General features: G+C 38.5%; 1 protein-coding gene and 1 pseudogene across 1 annotated transcript in view; both read right to left on the bottom strand.

Moving 5' to 3' along the window:
- The window catches only part of PRKDC (protein kinase, DNA-activated, catalytic polypeptide), a 187828-nt gene that overhangs the window by 66362 nt on the left and 102048 nt on the right, over positions 1-19418 (bottom strand). The window contains 8 exon segments of the mRNA XM_023751911.1: positions 37-135; positions 1148-1321; positions 7467-7616; positions 7699-7823; positions 10480-10591; positions 12388-12519; positions 13010-13161; positions 14642-14785. Of these exon segments, the coding sequence (XP_023607679.1) occupies positions 37-135; positions 1148-1321; positions 7467-7616; positions 7699-7823; positions 10480-10591; positions 12388-12519; positions 13010-13161; positions 14642-14785 (1088 nt within the window).
- Positions 4043-6370, bottom strand: LOC102442530 (annotated as a pseudogene).

Consider the following 19418-nt stretch of genomic DNA (forward strand, 5'->3'; position numbering starts at 1 on the left):
TTTGTCCTCGCCCAATTATTCAGGAGGAGCACATACTGAAGCCCGTGGTTCTCATCGATTAATCCCTGAATCAATACATCTTTTGCCAACTTAAATATTTCCCGGGAGTCATCATCTGCTTGGCTTTCTGGATCTCTGAGAAAAATAGCAAAATGACAAAACATTAATACTCTCTTGTATCACTTTTGTTCAAACCCAGTAACACTGTCCAGAATTAAAGTAAAAAAAAAAGACCTGGCTTTTTCCGTGAAACTTAAATTCCAAAATAACAGCAGAACCTATCCCCATGCCTATGTGCCCCAACTTCCTCCTTTGATGCCTCTGTGAGCCCCTTCAAGTGGCTCCCCTCTCTCAAGTGCAGGAGAGGAGGGGTTGGTGGCAGGAGCAGGGCTCCGGAGGGCTCCCTGGGATGCTAAGAGGTGGCCCAAGTCCCCTGGGAAGGGATGTGTGGTACTCCTGAAGGATGAAGACATCTCAGTAGAGTTCATTTCCTTTATCTTGTCAGATCTGAAAGGGATAACTATGAAAACAAATTACACTTTTACCCCCCAAAAAAGAGAAAGAGCTCATGGACATGGACGACAGTGTGGTGACCGGGTGGGGAGGGCCTGAGGGGGTAGAGGTAGAAGAGGGTATATGGAAGATAAATGATGATGGAAAAAAATAATAAAAAAGGAAAACAAATTACACTTTTAACTCAACCAACAATTTCATGCACCAAATATTTCCCACAGATACATAATATGAGTTAAAATAAGAATACATTTCGCCCTCATTGGTTTGGCTCAGTGGCTAGAGCGTCGACCTGCGGACTGAAGGGTCCCAGGTTCGATTCCAGTCAAGGGCATGTACCTTGGTTGCGGGCACATCCCCAGTAGGGGCTGTGCAGGAGGCAGCTGATCGATGTTTCTCTCATCGATGGTTCTAACTCTCTATCCCTCTCCCTTCCTCTCTGTAAAAAATCAATAAAATATATATATTTAAAAAAAAAAAAAAAAAGAATACATTTCAATATACAAAAATAAACTTGTTTTATTAATCGTATGTTTAAAATGTTTTTATATTTATTATAATCTGTTCCAGATTACTAAAGGCACCCAAATTCTCCCTTAAGAAATGTCATACAAAATGTCAATGTAGAGCTTACCGATAATTGTCATGAATCCACATAAGAATATTATACATTTGTTCCCTACACACCGGAGAAGGATGAGAAATGAATTCTACAACAGGATTCAGAAGTTCTCGAAGTTCTACTGGCTTCAATTTTGCCATCATCTTATAAATTATGTCTAAACACACTTTTTGTCTTTCATCATCTCTATAAAAAGAGAGATTTTTAAAAACACAAATTTAATAGTTTTTAATATTGTACTTTCAGATATAACAGGTTAACTTTTTTGTGCTGTTCTGTATTTCAAAATTTGTTACAATAGACAATACTACACTTATATAAAAATTACATTATTTTTTAAATAAAATGTTTATTTTCTTAAATCCAATGCATTCAGTGTTAACACTTTAAATGTTTATCTTTTCCACCAACTGCAGCATTATCTAAGTAAACCAAAATAAACACTTTATCATAGACAGGTAGTTTAATTATTTATTTCAGTTCTAGATGATTTTAAAAAATAGTGTGTAGAAATGATTCTTCTTACTTAAATGCATTATGTTATCAACCCACCAAATCAAAATCAAAAGCATTTGCCAAGCTGAATAAGTTACAAAGAAATAATAACTCTGGCTTGTACAGAAATGTACAGTGTTTTCAAAGCTCTGAACAGTTACCTACTAATACAAATCTCCACAGCTTAACGTAGAGTTGGAAGATGAGTTTCACAGTAACGTAATTTTAACCTTCATATACATTCATTTTAATATATTACTAAGATGTGTACTCTATATCACAATGGTGCTTTCCAGTGTTCACAACTTAGTTTCAATTTACCCAAGTCATTCACTAACATAAGGGACAGTTATTAATGCTACAAACTATCCCTAAAAAAACAAAACCCCACCTTACATAGAACTCTGAAAATTATATGACTTAAAACAGGTTAATTCAACATGATTCTTAATATTTTAGCCATCTTCTAAACACCAGCATGTAAACTTGCCTACTTAATATGAGAGCTACAACTTGATTCACTGAGATATTATATAATAATTTTCTTTAACTATCTTTCTCACCTTAACTCAAAGATCTCCTGACTTGCTGGCTCTGTTTCTGTGAATTCCAAACTGCATTTTTTAATTTTATTTTAATTTTTTGGAGAAAGGGAAGGAAGGCAGGTTATGATAAATACACTGTAAACAGAAAAAGCTGCCCCCAAATTAAGCCTTTAAAAATTATTTTTACTTCTACACTATTATACACTTTACGAGTCAATTACAATGCTTCATCTTTAACACTAACACTAATAAATTACAGTCTGCTCTACCATTCTGGGATCTAAACTTCTAAATACATGAGCAGAAGAGTAAAATACCTCACTTTCAGTTCAGAAATTTAGAATAGTTATATGATTTGACTAGACTGGTCAAGGTGGTTAGAAACACAATTATGTAAGTAGTTGGTTAATTTGCTTCTGGGGGGTGGTAGTCAAAGAACAGAGAGTAGCGAATGAAGTAACACAAAAAAATTATTTCCTATTTGGGGAGAAAGGGGAATTCACAGGCCAGTTTAAACCTCTGAAGGCCTTTTGACCGACCTACTCAGATCTAAGACAGATCTTTCCATTATCTGAATAACCCCCATTCTTCCCATGAGTATCAAACTGATTGGTAGTCACAGCTCCAAGTACAATCAAAAGTTTGTTGAATGAAATATTAGTAAGATAAAAAGGAGACTACATATCAAACTGGAAAAATAATCGACTCAAGTACATATTACACTTAGTTTTCAAATCATTTACTAACAACACAACAGATTTGTACACACACACACCAAAACAGGCAACCCAGCCACTGATCTGCTTTGCAACACAAGGCCATAAAGGCAGAAATGGCATTCTCTAAGGCAAACTTTAAATCGATTTAAAAAAGTAATTTCTGCCCTAACTGGTTTGGCTCAGTGGATAGAGCGTCGGCCTGCGGACTGAAAGGTCCCAGGTTTGATTCTGGTCAAGGGCATGTACCTTGGCTGCAGGCACATCCCCAGTAGGAGGTGTGCAGGAGGCAGCTGATCGATGTTTCTCTCTCATCGATATTTCTAACTCTCTATCCCTCTCCCTTCCTCTCTGTAAAAAATCAATAAAATACTTAAAAAAAAATTTCTCGCACTCCCTCATCTCCTATACTGAAGGATGTGTAATATGTTTTTTCCCCAAGCTAAATCTGAACCCTCAAAATTGATTCCAGGTAGATCTTTGAAATTAAAAGAAAAAAGAAAAATAGAAAAATTATATTTTTATATATGTACACATCCTATATAATAAAAGGGTAATAAGCAAATTGACCATTAGCAGAACGACCAGTCACTATAATGCGCCCTGACCACCAGGGGTCAGATGTTCAACACAGGAGCTGCCCCCTGGTGGTTACTGCACTCCTACAGGGGGAGCACCACTCAGCCAGAAGCCGGCTGACAGCTGGCGAGCACAGCGGGCTAAGGATGTCCAACTGCCAGCCTAGGCCGGCTCCCCATGGGAAGAGGGCCTAAGCCATCAGTTGGACATCCCCCAAGGGCTCCTGGACCGCAAAAGGGCACAGGCCGGGCTGAGGGACACCCCCCCCCCCGTGCCCGCAGTGCATGAATGCTGTGCACCAGGCCTCTAGTGTGTGATTATACACACACACACACACACACACACACACACACACACACTGATTGGAATCCTCCAGCATTTTAAAATCACTTTAGAGATGAATTTTGGGATTCTACTGCTCACAACTCCAAAATCTGTAATGATTTAAAGATATACTTCCTCTCTTTTTTCCTTCCTGGTCACTCTCCCCCCTCCATAACAGTTCAATATAGCCACGGCTCAAGTTTAATGGGAAGAGAGAGAAGTTTTTGAGTAGTTTTTGTTTGTTTGTTTTACTTTGGTGATCTGGATGGCACATATTGCTCTTTGCCATTACATTGAGTCACTCCCTGAGGTATAGCCCTGTGGCCAAACTGGCATCTCTGTTCCCTGATTTTTCCAGCTGCTCCCCTGGGAATGGTATTGCCTCGGAAGCCAGAATAATCCTTACTAGCCCTTGCTTCTGGCTTCTCATGTGGTTTCTCAATGGACTTCTCCGGAGCTCCGTTCTCTTCATTTTTGGTGGGAGACGCTACATTGGAGCGAAGCTCTCGTAGCGGCTGCACAGGAATTGGACATGGCTCTTTAGGAGGCTTCTGGCACACTTCAGCATCACTTGGCTTTCGGTGTTCCTGCAGGGCCACGGTTACAGCTACATTTATGTTACTATCACATGGTGAAGCAGTATTTGTCCTTGATGGCTTTGCAGCATTTGGGGAAGAAACTGATATAGTTGTTGGGTTGAGAACATCCTTCTGAACAGTGGAATCCTCCGCCAGATCCTTTTCTATCTGAGTTGTACTCAATGCAGGAGGCTCAGCTGTGCGTGAAGGACCGGTACTTGTAGTGAGTAGCTGGGCAGCGGTACAGTCGGTCTGTTCATCCTCTGCAGGCACTGGGCAACTACCCCCTTGTCTTAACTCTTATCCTTTTCTTTGCAGACACCTTTAACATCAGACATCCTACTCTCCAAAACAAGTTCACCTGGTGTTCTTGATGAACTTCCAGGTAAAGGAGGAAAATTTGAGGCTAATAAGTCAAACTTTGGTGTTGGTGCCTTTGCTTCAGCTGTCAAGGTTGGGGTCTTGGGATTCTGTCGTCTTCTTGTCATCTGAAGAGAGTTCTCCTACCCCTACCATAATCCCCACTGTGTTCAGTCTGCAAAGTTGGAGTCTCTTTTGGAAGGTAGCTTTGCTCCTGATGCCCTGGCGCTGTAGGGTTACGCTGTTCAGTTGAAAAGTTCGTTGAACCAGATCTGTTTACTGGTCCATCCCCCAGTGACACAGATCTCTCTGTTGCGTGTTCTGAACCACTTGATGACCTAAAATGAGGCTTCACACAATTTTTTTGGAATGGTCGACCCATATTCACAGCAGCAGCAGTTGTTTTATAAAATACTGGAGAATTAAAGCCATTCATAAAACTACTATTTGGAAAGGGAGCCAGTGGTGTTTCAAAGTAAGGTGCAGGATTTGGAGACCAGACTGAGGCACAATACTATAGATGAAGTACTGTTGGTGAGGACTATATGCAGGCTGCATAAAGACTGGTGAGGCACACTGTGCTTGAGTTTGAATAGGCTGACTATACATACTAGAATCCATTAATCGATAAACATTCTTAGCAAAAAACGTATTGATGGTGTTTATCCTTGCCATGATTGGCTTGCCCTGGAATGTTTTAACTTCTTCTCTCAAATACTTAAAAGCCTGTTGAGCACCTATGTCTCACTGGAAAGTGATATACCAATTGCTATTGTGTGCAAACTCACAGCTTATCACCTTGGGGCAGTTTTCATTCTTGAACAAAACTTTCACTTCCTCTATTGGTGTTGTTTCAGGAATCTCTCTAAGAATCAGTTACGATGCTTATGAGTTGGTCTCACTTTCTCACCCTTCTCATCCACTTGTACCATGGGAGAAGATCTCCGTACTTCAAGAATTAGATTGGGTGCCGAAGCCGGTTTGGCTCAGTGGATGGAGCGTCGGCCTGCGGACTGAGGGGTCCCGGGTTCGATTCCGGTCAGGGGCATGTGCCTGGGTTGTGGGCACATCCCCGGTGGGAGATGTGCAGGAGGCAGCTGATCGATGTTTCTAACTCTCTATCTCTCTCCCTTCCTCTCTGTAGGAAATCAATAAAATATATTTAAAAAAAAAACTTTAAAAAAAAAAAATAAAAAAATAAAATAAAAAAAGAATTAGATTGGGGTCTGGGGTTGGTTTTTTATTTCTTCCATGTTGGCAACTGTCCAAATTGGAATGAATTGATCACTGTCTATTTGAAATATCTGGTAAAGATCCTTTGACAAACTTTCTTGTGAGAAACAGAATTCTAATTGTTTCTTCAGGCATTCTTGTAGGTCTTCTGTAGAAATTGCTGAATTGCTTTGTCTGGAAACGTCATATATTTGGTAACTTAGATCTTCATATTCCTTACACATATCGTCTGAAAGCTCTGTATTACCCTCAGGATGAGACCCTGATGTGGCTGCTGTTTCATGCCAAGAGCTTTCAGTTCCATGAGTTACTGGTGTGGCATCAGTATTTCCATGAGGAAGTTCTTGCCACACTCTGGCATTAGGATTTAAACCAGTTCTTTTATGTTACCTGCTCCAAAGCCATGGCTCAAAGTGTCTTCCCTATCTGGAAAGCCTTCATTAATCAACCAACCTTCTCTCTCCATAAGGTTTTCCCAAAGACTGTGCTCCCCACAGATCTCGTCTTCATGTCTCTTGTTAGCATTCGAATATTCTAAAAATTACATTCTTAAAAATAATTACTGGTATCATGGACTAGATTATTAAAAATAAATTAATTCAATGTGGAATCTTGGACTAGATCCTGGAATAGAAAAATTAGTGGAATCCAAATAAAGTCTAGTTTAGTTACTAGTAATGTGCTAATGTTCATTTCTTAGTTTTCACAAATGTACCACAATTATGTAAGATGGAAAAATTGAGTAAAGGGTATATGGGAACTATGTGTACTATCTTTTAACTTTTCTGTAAATATAAGGTTATTCCTAAATTAAAAGTTCATTAAAAAAACAAACATGAAAAAGTCAAGCAAAATAAGCTAAGTATAAAAAATTTCATGATTTGAAAAATTGATTTCAAGTGTTAGATCACCTGCCATGTCATACAGCAGGATTAAGTGTAGTCTGGGTCCCAGATAAGGTGTATCATTTCCTCCTTAAAGTGCTTTACACACAAAGGCACTCAGCAAATGTTTAATGATAGTAGAACACAATGATACACTCTTTCTTGCTGGCACAGCACACATTTATCAATAATTTATCACCATGCAAAGATAGGAACACACACAAGACAGGAAAAGAGTACAGGCAAATAAGAATATGTTAAGTCACCAACAGCATTCTCTTTTAACATTTACAGGGAGATTACAATTTTGAAAATAAATGAACAATTTTAACAAACAAATTTTAAAAAAACCTCTTACCTGGCAAAATAGGCACAAAACTCAACGCCATGCATTTCACATCGGAAAAGAGCCTGAGACAGTGCCTCAGTGTGGCCTCCACACGGTGCCAGTGAGAGGAGGCAGGATGACCAGGCCCCACCAACCTTTCTTCTCAGATTCAAATGTAACAATAATGCTTCATGGAAACTACAAGCTCTTTCTGAGCTGAAGGAAATAGCTGGACAAAACATTTTATGAGCCTGCTGCACCAGGAACAGGAGGCTGGTTTCCCACTCACCTGTGTCTCATGACTTGAATGAAATCCTTGCTCTTCAACTGCAAGTACAGATCTGTTATTGCCTCTGAACGACACAGCACCACTTCTAGACAGAGAGTCTTCATCACACCATGAAATTTTGGCAGCAGGAAGAACACGGTGTTCATGAACCTAACCAGTGGACATGGCCAGTGAGTGGCAGGGCAGTCTCAACCATCCCCGCCATAGGACATTCACCACTTCAGCATCTTACCTATCGGCCAGTGGAGGGAAGTTTTTCACAGCTTTGTTCAAGCACACGATAAATTTGTCCTCCATTGTATTCTGATGCTGCTTCAGCTGCTTTACAATCAGTTCACACACAGACTCCTCCAGTATCTGAAAAATCAAGTCTCTTTTCCAATACACACAAGTGGAAACTTATGCTACATTTCTGAAAATAGTTTTATCTTGAATAGTTGAGAGTCGGTGTTATCATCTCCAGTGTTCACCAGGTGAAACCAAGAGCACTCGTGGGCTTACACTGACCACTGAGTACCAGCAGAGGCTCTGGAGCCGTGAGTTTGGGTGAGCCAGGCTGCGTCCCCGCGCTTGTGCTGCAAGCACTGGCAGGGTCAGCTCATGTCATATGTCAGATCAATAAAAAAGATCAGTGCTGCCCTAGACAGTTTAGCTCACTGGATAGAGTGTTGGCCTGTGGACTGAAGGGTCTCGGGTTTGATTCCAGTCAAGGCACATGCACAGGTTGCAGGCTCGATCCCCAGTAGGGGGCGTGCAGGAGGCAGCCGATCAATAATTCTCTCTCATCATTGATGTTTCTATCTCTCTCTCCCTCCCCCTTCCTCTCTGAAATCATTAAAAATAAATTAAACAAATAAAAAAGAAAAAGTCAAAAAAAAAAAGAACTGGGCAAAGTAATTGAAAAGACTTTAAAAAAAAGATTAGTGCTTCTTCTGACAATGAAACACTGCCAACAAGTCATTTAAGAAGCAGAACTAAAATTCTTGATTAAATAAGTTTAAGACACATTTTATGGTCATGTTTTCATGTTTCTGGCCGAATATTCACACAAACCACAATTTTTAAGCAACTCTATCTCAACTATCACTGTCTATCTCCCTATAGCTTGCTTTCTCATGATCACTACTACCTACTATGATAGATTCGTCTGTGAATTATCTGTCTCCCCTCACCACATGCCAGCTCCCTGCCCTGTCCTGTTCCCAGCTGCATAAAAGAGCCTAGAGCCAACCAGTAAGTACCTAACATACAGAGGTGGGCAAAAGTAGGTTTTCAGTTCTGAGTATGCGAAACTCAGTTTATTCTTGTATTTTTATTTATTAATTTTTGTATTATTTATTTGTATTACAACTGTAAACCTACTTTTGCCCATTCCCATATATAAGTGACCAACATGTAAGTGCCAAAGTTATAAAACAATGTGAACCTAACAATATGGGTGAAACAGTAGAAGACAAGATTGGAGTCTACATCTCAGGTGCCAAGAGTAGCTTAGTGGTTAGAATATGAGTGATTCTTACTTTTTTTTCTTTTCTTACTTACTTCTTTATATTATACTAGTTCCCAAATTTCTACACAAAAATCAATGTCATTTTATATTTAGGAAAAAAACTATGTAAAACAAAAGTATTTCTCATTCCTATTATTTGAAATATAAGTCAAGAGTGATTGAACCTGGGATCTGCTATCATTTGCTCCATCCGAGGTAAATATTAAGCATTTTGTATAAACTGCTACCAAACATTTAGGGACATTAGAATCATATCTTAAGGTTATTCTGAATTTTTAAAATTGTTTCTTTTACTAAAATAGCTGGGTATCCTTAAATAAATAAGTTTGATCTTCCCAAAGGGGTCTATTTCCTTTTAGCTTAATGTTATTTTATTTTAAATGAAAGTGAATGCCTAATTGGTAAATGGGCAGGGGGCCCAATCTGCTATTTGGGGATACCCTGGGTATCTGGAGGACCTCCTGACTTTCCCAGAGGTTCTTCTCGTCCTGACTGACAAAGCATGTAGCCCAGACTCCACTTGACCTTTTCTTTCAGGAGAGGGGATGGACTAGAGATACAAATTTGGGAATCATGAACATAGAGGCAGTTTTTAAAGCCACGAGGCTGTATAATCAGCAGGGAAGCAGTAAAACAGAAGAAGACCAAAATCAGAGCTGTGGAGGTGGCCCAGGAAACACGCAGCTAAGAAAGGGAGAAGAAGCTGCCAAGGAAGGAGCGAGACAGCCAAGAGTGTCCCAGAACCAGTGACAAAGGGGAGTCAAGGAGGATCAACTGTGCTGCCGTGGACAGGCTGAAACAGAGCGGCCTGGTATGAGCATCTTATCACAATGAGGGACACTGCTTTTGGAGGCTCCGAGAACAGGCAGCACCTCACTCTATTAGCATGTAGGAGGAGAGCAATGTAGCAGTAAGCACTATTTTCAAGTAAGTTATAGCATGTAATTTTCATGCAGTTATACTTATATGTCTTTAATAATTATATTTATTGAAAATTATAGTACCCTGAATGTGTGCTATGCTTAAAAATGCAACAAGGCTCTTCTTACAATACAGTCAAGTGGGCAGGCACATAAGACTGGGAAAGGCTCTCGAGGAAGCGCTTTCTCCTGCGCAACGGTTGTATGATGTCAAAAAACGTAGGCGAGGATTTTATTAGCTTAATAGCCTAACGTTAGCAGGTATCTACCTGGATAATTTTCTCCAAAAGGATATCCTGAGACCAAGGTCGAGGAATGAAAGCTGGTTAAATACTCATATCCTGACTTTTACAATAAAGAGTAAGTTGCCAATCTTTAAATATTTAACAAATTTCCAAGTGTTTTAAAAAAAATCACATGTTCTCTTTAAAAAAACTGAGTTTTTTAAAGTAGGAAAGAATAAAATATTAACAAATGCAGAATGCCCACTTTGGTTTCTTACAGTACAGAGGATATAAGTATCAAGTGTCATGACAAATCAAAATTAAAAAAGCATTTATTTAAAATTGCATAACACACTCACATTTTCTCTCTCAGTAATATATTGAAGAACAAGTCCCAGAACTTCTGCTGCTGCTGCATACACCTCTTTATATTTTACAAAGGACATATTATTGACCAAAGCTTGAAAGTATCTGTAACAAATATAGAAGATAAATATACATAAAATAATCCATTCTGATGACATAAAATTATAATGATTTTACTCTTTGTACCATATTAATAGCACAAATTGAGAAACTATGAAGCCTACAACATGATCCAAATTATTGATGTGAAGACATATATGAAGACGTCTTTGAGGCTCTGACATCATCACATCCGGGAGGCACATTAAAGTTGGTTCAATTACACTGAACCTGCTATAGTCAAAGTAAAACAATGCTGGAGAGGGGAGCTGACTCCAGCTGAAGAGGAGCAGGCGGAATGAGGGCCCTGCGGGTTCCCAGGCACTGATTTACTCCTTTAGCTCAACTGCCGGAACCCAGTGGCTGAGAAATAGAAACTTCCAGGCAGACAATGACCTCCTGGCACCTTCAGGGAGGCACTGTCTACAGCATGAATTGCTTGGCTGGGCTTCCGAGACTAAGAAGCCTGCAGGATCTGAGGGACTTGAATAAGCATCAATAAATGTGCTGGCTTCTTGGGGAACCCCTCCCCAAAAAACCCCATAATGCTGGACACTGTAAAACTATAGTGAAAAAAAACTATTATTTAAGATTGTGATTTACTGACATCCTGTTAAAACCATCTACTATGACAGAGAAGGTCAATAAAATAATGAGAAAAAGAGTGAGTGTGAATACAGTGCCCCCAGACTTCACGGGCAAAGGGGCTTTTAATTTTCAGCCCAACCTTGGCTCTGTAAAGTTGTCACTGGAGAAAACCAAAGCTCAAAAAAAAACAACACTACTAACTTGTCTAAAATAAGCTATTTCCTGTTAAATCTGTGTTGAGCAACATATTTGTAGAGGACCAACTAGACAGAGTGAGACACTTCCAAAGAAATGACAAAAGCAGGAAAGGCAGCTCAGCTGATGTAGTTCAGAAGTTGAACCAAGAGGTCACTGGTTCGATTCCCTGTCAGGGCACATATTCTCTTTGAAAAAACTGAGTTTTTTTAAGTAGGAAAGTTTACTTTATTTTACTATATTAACAAATGCAGAATGCCCACTTTGGTTTCTTACAATACAGAGGATATAAGTATCAAGTGTCATGACAAATCAAATTGAAAAAGCATTTATGTTTTTCAACATAAACAGGTTGCAGGCTCAATCCTGGGTAAGGGGTGTGCAGGAGGCATCAGATGATTGTTTCTCTCTCATCAATGTTTCTATCTCTCTAGCCCTCTCCCTTCCTCTCTCTAAAATCAATGAAGACATATTTAAAAAAAAAAAAGCATGGAAGGGACATGCTGAAATCTATAATGTAATCATGATATGAGCACTGACTTTAAGCCCCTCCACTGCATATGTTGGGCAATGCCCACGCCCACCATGGAGGGTCCCGATGGGAGGGGAGCAGTGTGGCTGCAACTATGCCAAAAGGCACAGAGACAGGGCAGGCAGCACGAGGTCAGCAGTACCCTTCATGGTCATCCTCTTATTTTTAATGGTTCACAGAGCTCATGTTGCTCTCAAGGGTAAATGCTAAAAATGTCACTTTAGAAAATAAGAGAAAAAAAACTTAATACCTCTTATTTGACAAAATGTACATGAAAATTACATGAGTTTTAAAAAACTTACCTTCCTCATTTACTCCATTAACACATTCTTCTCTCAAATGACCTCTAAAGGCAACTATTTAAATTAAGGGAGAAATATTTAACATGCGTTCTAGCCCTTAAACTTATCAAAATTAAACCAGTCTATTTCCAATTCAGGAATACTTTAACCTAAAAAAAAAATGAAAGCAAAACTATGATACTTACTTTATACTCTCTATGCCACATTTTGGGTCATAGGGAGGGAAGTTATTGGCCATTACAATGCCTAATAATTGAATTCCTACTGAATTGTCTTTAGAATTAGGATCTTTCCTGGAAAACTTTTCGAATATTAACCTGAAACAGAAGTATAAAAGTATAGATTATCATATAAATAAGAAGGAAGACAAGTATAAAATTTTCTAAGGAGAATACTCAAGGTAAGAAATACTCCCCCCACACCCCCACATCTAACACCCTTCTTGCTAATACCCTCTTTGTTCACATCCAGGTTATTCTAGCTTTGGAATACAGGCAGTTTTATATCGTCCTATAATTGCTTGCCCTTTTGAAAGTGTTAGCTTACTTCAGGCAGTGCTAAAAGGAATCAAAGCAAAGTCCTAGTCTACCCTGGGCTGTTACAGGGAAGAGCAGAGTGCTCTAGTGTCAACTTTGGGAGTTGTGGTTTTGTGAGTAGCAATATCATATCCTTATACATGGATCCTAATTCAAATTACAGTTCTCCTTCTATCACTTCAAGTAATTAAATTTCAGCATAATCACTATTTGAAACATCCTACATTTTTTAAATTTCTAAACAACATTGCAAAATCTAGTAAATTAATACCTGTAAGGGATGGATAAACAATCCTTCCAGCATTCAACAAGAGTTTTTATAATTTCAAGGTTGTGACTAAACACGGCTCTTTTTTGATGAAAAACATGCTTCATTAGGAAATTAAGCAATCGATTGGCTAACACTTCATCTTTGGGAACCCCCTGAAATGGTATAAAAATTATATATGAATATGTAGCATTCCTTTCTGAAAAAGCATTTTTTAATCCAAAAATCCGTTTATAAAAGAAATGTGGCATTCTACTGGCTCCTAGTTAAAAACCTATGTGTGATTTTTCAGGTCCAACCACAGCAATTACAAAGGCTTTCCCAGATAGGCCTCCAGGGGGAGAGCTGCCAGCCCTGCACCAGGCTTGTAGCACAGCATGTAGACTGTAGTCTCAAAGGGCAGCTGCAGTCAGACCCTGAGGCCCATGTCTGCTCATGCTCTTTCACATATGTGCATTCCTGGCCCAGGGGCCTTCTCTCCTAGTCTCTATCTCCTGTAAACGCCTCAGCTGGAACCTCCTTCTGGAGGGAGGAAGGGAAAACTTGAAGACACTCTGACTCAGCACTCTGTGCTTTCCAACTCCTAGTCCTTCTCCCTCACTTTCCTCCCAACTCCCGGGCCCTACAAAACCTCAAAAGGGAAATGACCTCCAGATCAGTAGTGAGCCCCTGACCCTTGACCAATATGCTGGCTCCAGGGAGTAAAATGGAACAAGAGAGTCGGGGCTTCCTCTAGTTTCAGCCTTTTGCATATACTATTGCAATGAGGTTTTTTAATAAAAGGCTTCACTGTAACTTTCAATTTGGCTCCCTGTTGATTTTATCAGTATTCTGACACCTACACAATTCAGCTCTTTCAAGATTAGCTGAGCTCCTAATAGTTAAATCAATCTTTTCCAATGGTTTAAGTTAAAATAAATACTCACTTAATTTTTTCGTGTTAGTAAGTAGACTATAAGTTATTTCATCGTATTAAAGATAGGAAATCTAAAATTTAGTTTACTTTGAAATGAGAGAGGCACATCTAAATACATGTATAAGCTCTATATACATTATTATATTTAATAAGTGTTGTTTCCAGGATATCCTTACATGAAAACTCTTATACATTATTAGTGCCAATGTTTTCAAATGAATGGGCAGAGCTCCAGCACCCACAAATCTGGTGAACGCCACAGGCTGCAGTATAAAACTGCCATTCATCTCACAGTCACTTGTTGAGCAATCTCAGCCATTATAGGTCACAGTCAACACTCTGGAAGCAGATAGACTGGCAAAACAAGTGCCAAAAAATTCAGGGACTTTCGTCACAGAAGAAGTCTACTGACATTTATTTCTCATACTTTTAATAAACCAATGATCTAGTTTCCAAACTCCTTGCAGGTAAAAGCAACACAAAAAACAAACATCTGATAGCTTAAAAATAAAAGATCAGGGGAATATCAGAAGTAGACAAAAGAAAGAGAACGAAAGCAGGGTGAGGCCATTTAGTATAGCAGTACAAAAATTAATGCTAAAAATGATGACTCTAAGTCATTAAGGGGAGCTTGAATTACTTATTATATGCTCTATTTAAGATATCAACAAAGAACTGATATATTACTACTAGTACATAAAAGATGTATCCATTCTTACTAGAGGAGTAGCTATTCCTGTCCATGAAAGAACTGTAACCACTATTTCAACCACCATATAGTGAATTCCTTCTCCTCCGTTATTTTCAGAAACAACCAGCTGCAGCAAGGGGCTGAGCCAGTACTTCGCATAAGGGCGAAAGACCTAAAAGAGAATTTAAAAGCCATATATCAAAGGATTGTTTTCAATAACCAAAATATTAATCCAGAAACATATACTCCATCAGTTAAAATTATATATTATGACTTGACTTAAATCCAAAACAGATGTAAATTCCAACAATTACCCTGCTTAATAGGTCAGATTCTCTGCTGAATTCTCTCATCACACCCCAAAACCACAATTCAATGGAAGTCAATTTGCTATTGATGTCTTCTTTGCTTCAAACCTTTCTGATATAACTATGCTGAGATAAATCAAAATGAACGTATTCTGTGTCAACCTTGTCGTATCTGAATAATATTCAGCTCTAGAGAATTATAATTTTATTTTATGCCAATGCATAGGGTATATGGAAAATGAGACTATGCAAATTAGTTACATGTGTATGGCTATTTTTTCCCCATTTCATCCTATATTATGGAAGACTTCATATACTCAAGACTCAAATCTAAATAAAATGTATCTCTATACTAAATTCTATTTATTTTAGAAATTGCAAGAGAATGCTATTTGGATGCAAAATAACAGATTAAAGTATGATTCAAGCTATCTATCTTGACCTTTGCCACCTTCTTTTTTTTAAAAGTGTTTTCTTGCCCTAGCCGGCTTGGCTCAGTGGATAGAGCGTCAGCCTGTGGACTGAAGGGTCCCAGGTTCGATTCCGGCCAAGGGCACATGTCCGGGTTGCAGGCTCGATCCCCAGTAGGGGGTGTGGAGGAGGCAGCCAATCAATGATTCTCTCTCATCATTGATGTTTCTATCTCTCTCTCCTTCTCCCTTCCTCTCTGAAATCAATAAAGAAATATATTAAAATATATATATATATATATATATATATATATATATATATATATTTAAAGGGTTTCTCAAAAATTCCTCACCTACTCTCACAGCTTAAATCTATGCAGTCTCAAGTCTTTTTTATTTATGCACCCCCATTTATACAAAAAGTTTGAACACTTTCTATGTATGCCTACTGGTTTATTTGTAAATTATAAATACAAACTTCTTCACTCTATTATTAAAATATAACTAATAGCTAAATTTCAAGGTTGAAATTTTTTAAAATGTAAATACAAGTTCTAATCTTTCTTCCATAAGACAATAGACTGTCTTGAACATCTCCTGAAAACCACTGCCCAGATAATTCCTGAACTTCAGATTCATATGACACTCTGGGAAATCTCCCAGTGATATCTCAGAGGTACCTCATATCCACACGTGTGAACAAATTTAGCAGGTTTGCTCGTCAAACCATGCACCCACACCCAGCCTCCCAAGAAATCATTCAAAACACCAGTTCCTTGTTTGCTAGACATCAAGTCAGCACTTACAGGAATGGGAGCTAGAAATCGTGTGACCTGAGTGTGATGGGGTTGAACTCAGTCCCCAAAAAGAATGTTGCAGTCCTAATTCCCAGCACCTCTAAGTGTGGCCTTACTTAGAAATAGGATCGTTGAAGATTATCCAATGTCAGTGTCCTTACTGAAAGGGTAAATGGGTACACAGGAGACAGACACAGAGAGGGGACAATTTGAAAACCCACAGAGAACACCGTCTACATACTGAGAAATACCGGGGGCCACCGTACGCTGGGAGAGACCCCTGAAACAGTTTGTTTTTCACAACTTTCAGAAAGAACCAACCCAGTAACTCTGAACTGCTTCATGGAAAGGAAGAAAAAGTCAACCAAGGAAGTCATCAACTAAAAAAGAAAATATAGAACATCCTACCACCTCAACAACTGATTCTGATTCATCTGTACCAGTTAAAGTACTAGAAATAGACAGCTGTGGTTCAGCTGAATACCTGCAACAGTCTCTTGATGTGTCCCAAACGTTATTTGGAAAATCTTAGCAACCTGAGTCAAAAATGGAACCTGAATTTGTAAAAGAAAAAGGTACTGTTTACTCAAATGAGGAGAAAGATAATTTAAAAGAACCAGTAATAACTGAAGAGGAAGAATTAACAGTTCAGAATATACCTGGTTTTGACAACATAAAAGAAACCAATATACAGGATGGTAGTGTGCCGATTATTAAATATTAAAGATCATGCGACTCAGTGTGCATTCAGTTTTCAGAATTCTTTGCTGTATGACTTGGATTAAGTCTCTATAACTTCAGAATTTAAAGGTTAAGAGCAGAACATTTTTGGACTTAAATTCTATTTCTGTAAACTACTACCTTAAAACCAAAGATATTCAAGAAAGTATATTTTGGATTTAAAATAGGTTTTCCATTTACTCTCTAAAAACTATTCAAGAAATTAAAATTTGCAATTTTGATTCTAATGGGGAAACTGGAGATATCTTTTTGCATGTAGAGTTTATACAGCTTCCTTAATTAGGGAGATAAGTTTTGTGATTCCTCTGAGAGATTTCGTCCTGAGAGTTAAACATTTAGTTTTAATATAACCTGTATATACTTACTTCTGTGTTGTTTTTGGCTTATTTTGTTTATCATTACACTTTAATAAAGTTTCAAGATACTCACTAAGTTATGTCTGTCACAAAAAGAACTCTCAAGAATCTAACTAGAAATATGAGTTGCATTTGTAAGGGGGACAAAATCTCAAAACTGTTTAGAAATATCACTAAATAAGGTGTATTTTTGCTTGAAATAGAGATTCTAAAAGATGAAAGAACTTTACTAAGCAATATTAATAATTCAAATAATTATAATATAAATACACTGAATGAAATTTAGTATTTTTGCTTCAACTCTGTTTTACTGTTCTCATCTATCATAAAAAATATATATATATTTAAAACAGGTTATTTAGTAATGACTTTAAGAAGGCAGCAGGTAATGAATCTGGCTAAGTTATTAATTTTGTGGAATAGTATTTGTATCTGAGGTCAGAAGAAAATCCTAATAGATTTTTTCTCACAAAAATGTTTAGGACAGCATGAAAGGAAATATAGAAAGGAAAATATCTGCTGACCTAATCTCTGACCCCAAAGGCCATGAGCTGATGCATCTGTTCCAAAAGCAGCTACCAATTTAAACTTCTGGCCTTAACTTAGACCTGGAAATTACCTAATATCTTTAGTCCTTTGAACTGAGGAGCTCAGATCAGAGCACCAAAAGCTGGTACTCTTTACATTTATAATCCTGATGAAGTCTGGAAGAGACTGGGCTGAGGACAGTATAAAGGTAGCTAGATCACAAAACAAGAGAACTATTTGCCCCAACTTAGATGACCAGGTGCATTTTTCAATTCTAACATGAATCTTGATTTGAGGCAGTAATTTTGAAAATGTCCACTTAATATACAATTTTCGTAGATTGAAATGACTAACTGTAATAGCTACACAGAAATTAGTCTATAATTTTGGGTTGAATGGAATTGTATACTGTTAAGGGAAACTTGTACATTAAACATGGAGTAAATTTTAAGCCTGTTTCCTATTATTTACTACATCTGTCCTATTAAAAAGTATGATTTCAGTTAAAATAAAGCTGGCCCTGGAACATGAAATATCTTATTATAAAAAAAGAAAAAAGAATCAGCCCTACCAACACTCTGATCGTGAACTCTGGCTTCAGTTTCTGTTGTTTAAGCCATCGTTTTGTGGTACCTGTTGTGGCAGCCGCAGGAGCTAGGAATTAAGCACGACCCTGAGGAACAGGCTCTGCGCAGCCTCAGGTCAGCCTTCTCAACCACCTCCCCAGAGCCCCGTGGCCCTCACATCTGCAGTGCCGACTAGAAGGACTTTCTGTGGGGCCAAGTGGACCAAGTCAGCCTACTTAGCACCCTTCAGTGGCTCCCTACCGCTCAACGAATGAGCGAGGTCCTTGCATGGACCCGAAGGCCTGGCTCAGCTTGCCTGCCGCTCAGACGTGTAACCATGCCACCCATACTGTCTGTCCCATGTGCCCCTGGTCTGTGCGTCAGAGCAGGCATGCTTGGCTCTCTCAGGGGCTATCTCTGCTCATACTGCTGCTTCTAAGCAGAATGCAAACTCCCACTGCTACTTTACAACACGTAACTCAAGGACTCTCTTAAAAATCCAACCTAACTCCACTGGTGGAAGATGCTCCTCCCTAACACAGTGCTACCCGCAGACCAAATGACAAATTCAGCAACTATCTAAGAGACTCAGTTGTTTTTCACATAGAGTTAACAGGAGTAATTTTACCACCTTCTTTGCTACTACAACAAAGAAGGCTGGCAGCCATCAGAAAGTTGTCCACACACATACTTATAAAAAGATCACTTCTATCTCAATAGAAGTTAACTTACATGTTTAAAAAGAAAATGATAAAAGAATGATGTTGAGCAAAGAAATAAATATGGTTGGTTAATTTATTCAGAGAACATCTTTCTTTGTTAAGGGATTTTTAAAAATTTTTGTTTTTTAAAATGTTTTTTATTTATTTTTAGAGAGAGAGGAAGGGAAAGGGAGCAATAGAAACATCAATGAGAGAGAAACATACATTGGCAGCCTCCGCACACCCGCTACTGGGGACTAGGAGTGGAGCCTAGAACTTGGGTATGTGCCTGACGGGGATTTAAACCAGGGACCTCTTGGTACATGGGTCAATGCTCAACCACTGAGCCACACCGGCTGGGCTGGTATGGGCTTTTTATTTTTATTATTTTATTTATA

The sequence above is a fragment of the Myotis lucifugus genome, unplaced genomic scaffold, assembly GCF_000147115.1.
Source record: "Myotis lucifugus unplaced genomic scaffold, Myoluc2.0 scaffold_27, whole genome shotgun sequence".
In the NCBI taxonomy this organism is placed as follows: domain Eukaryota; kingdom Metazoa; phylum Chordata; class Mammalia; order Chiroptera; family Vespertilionidae; genus Myotis; species Myotis lucifugus.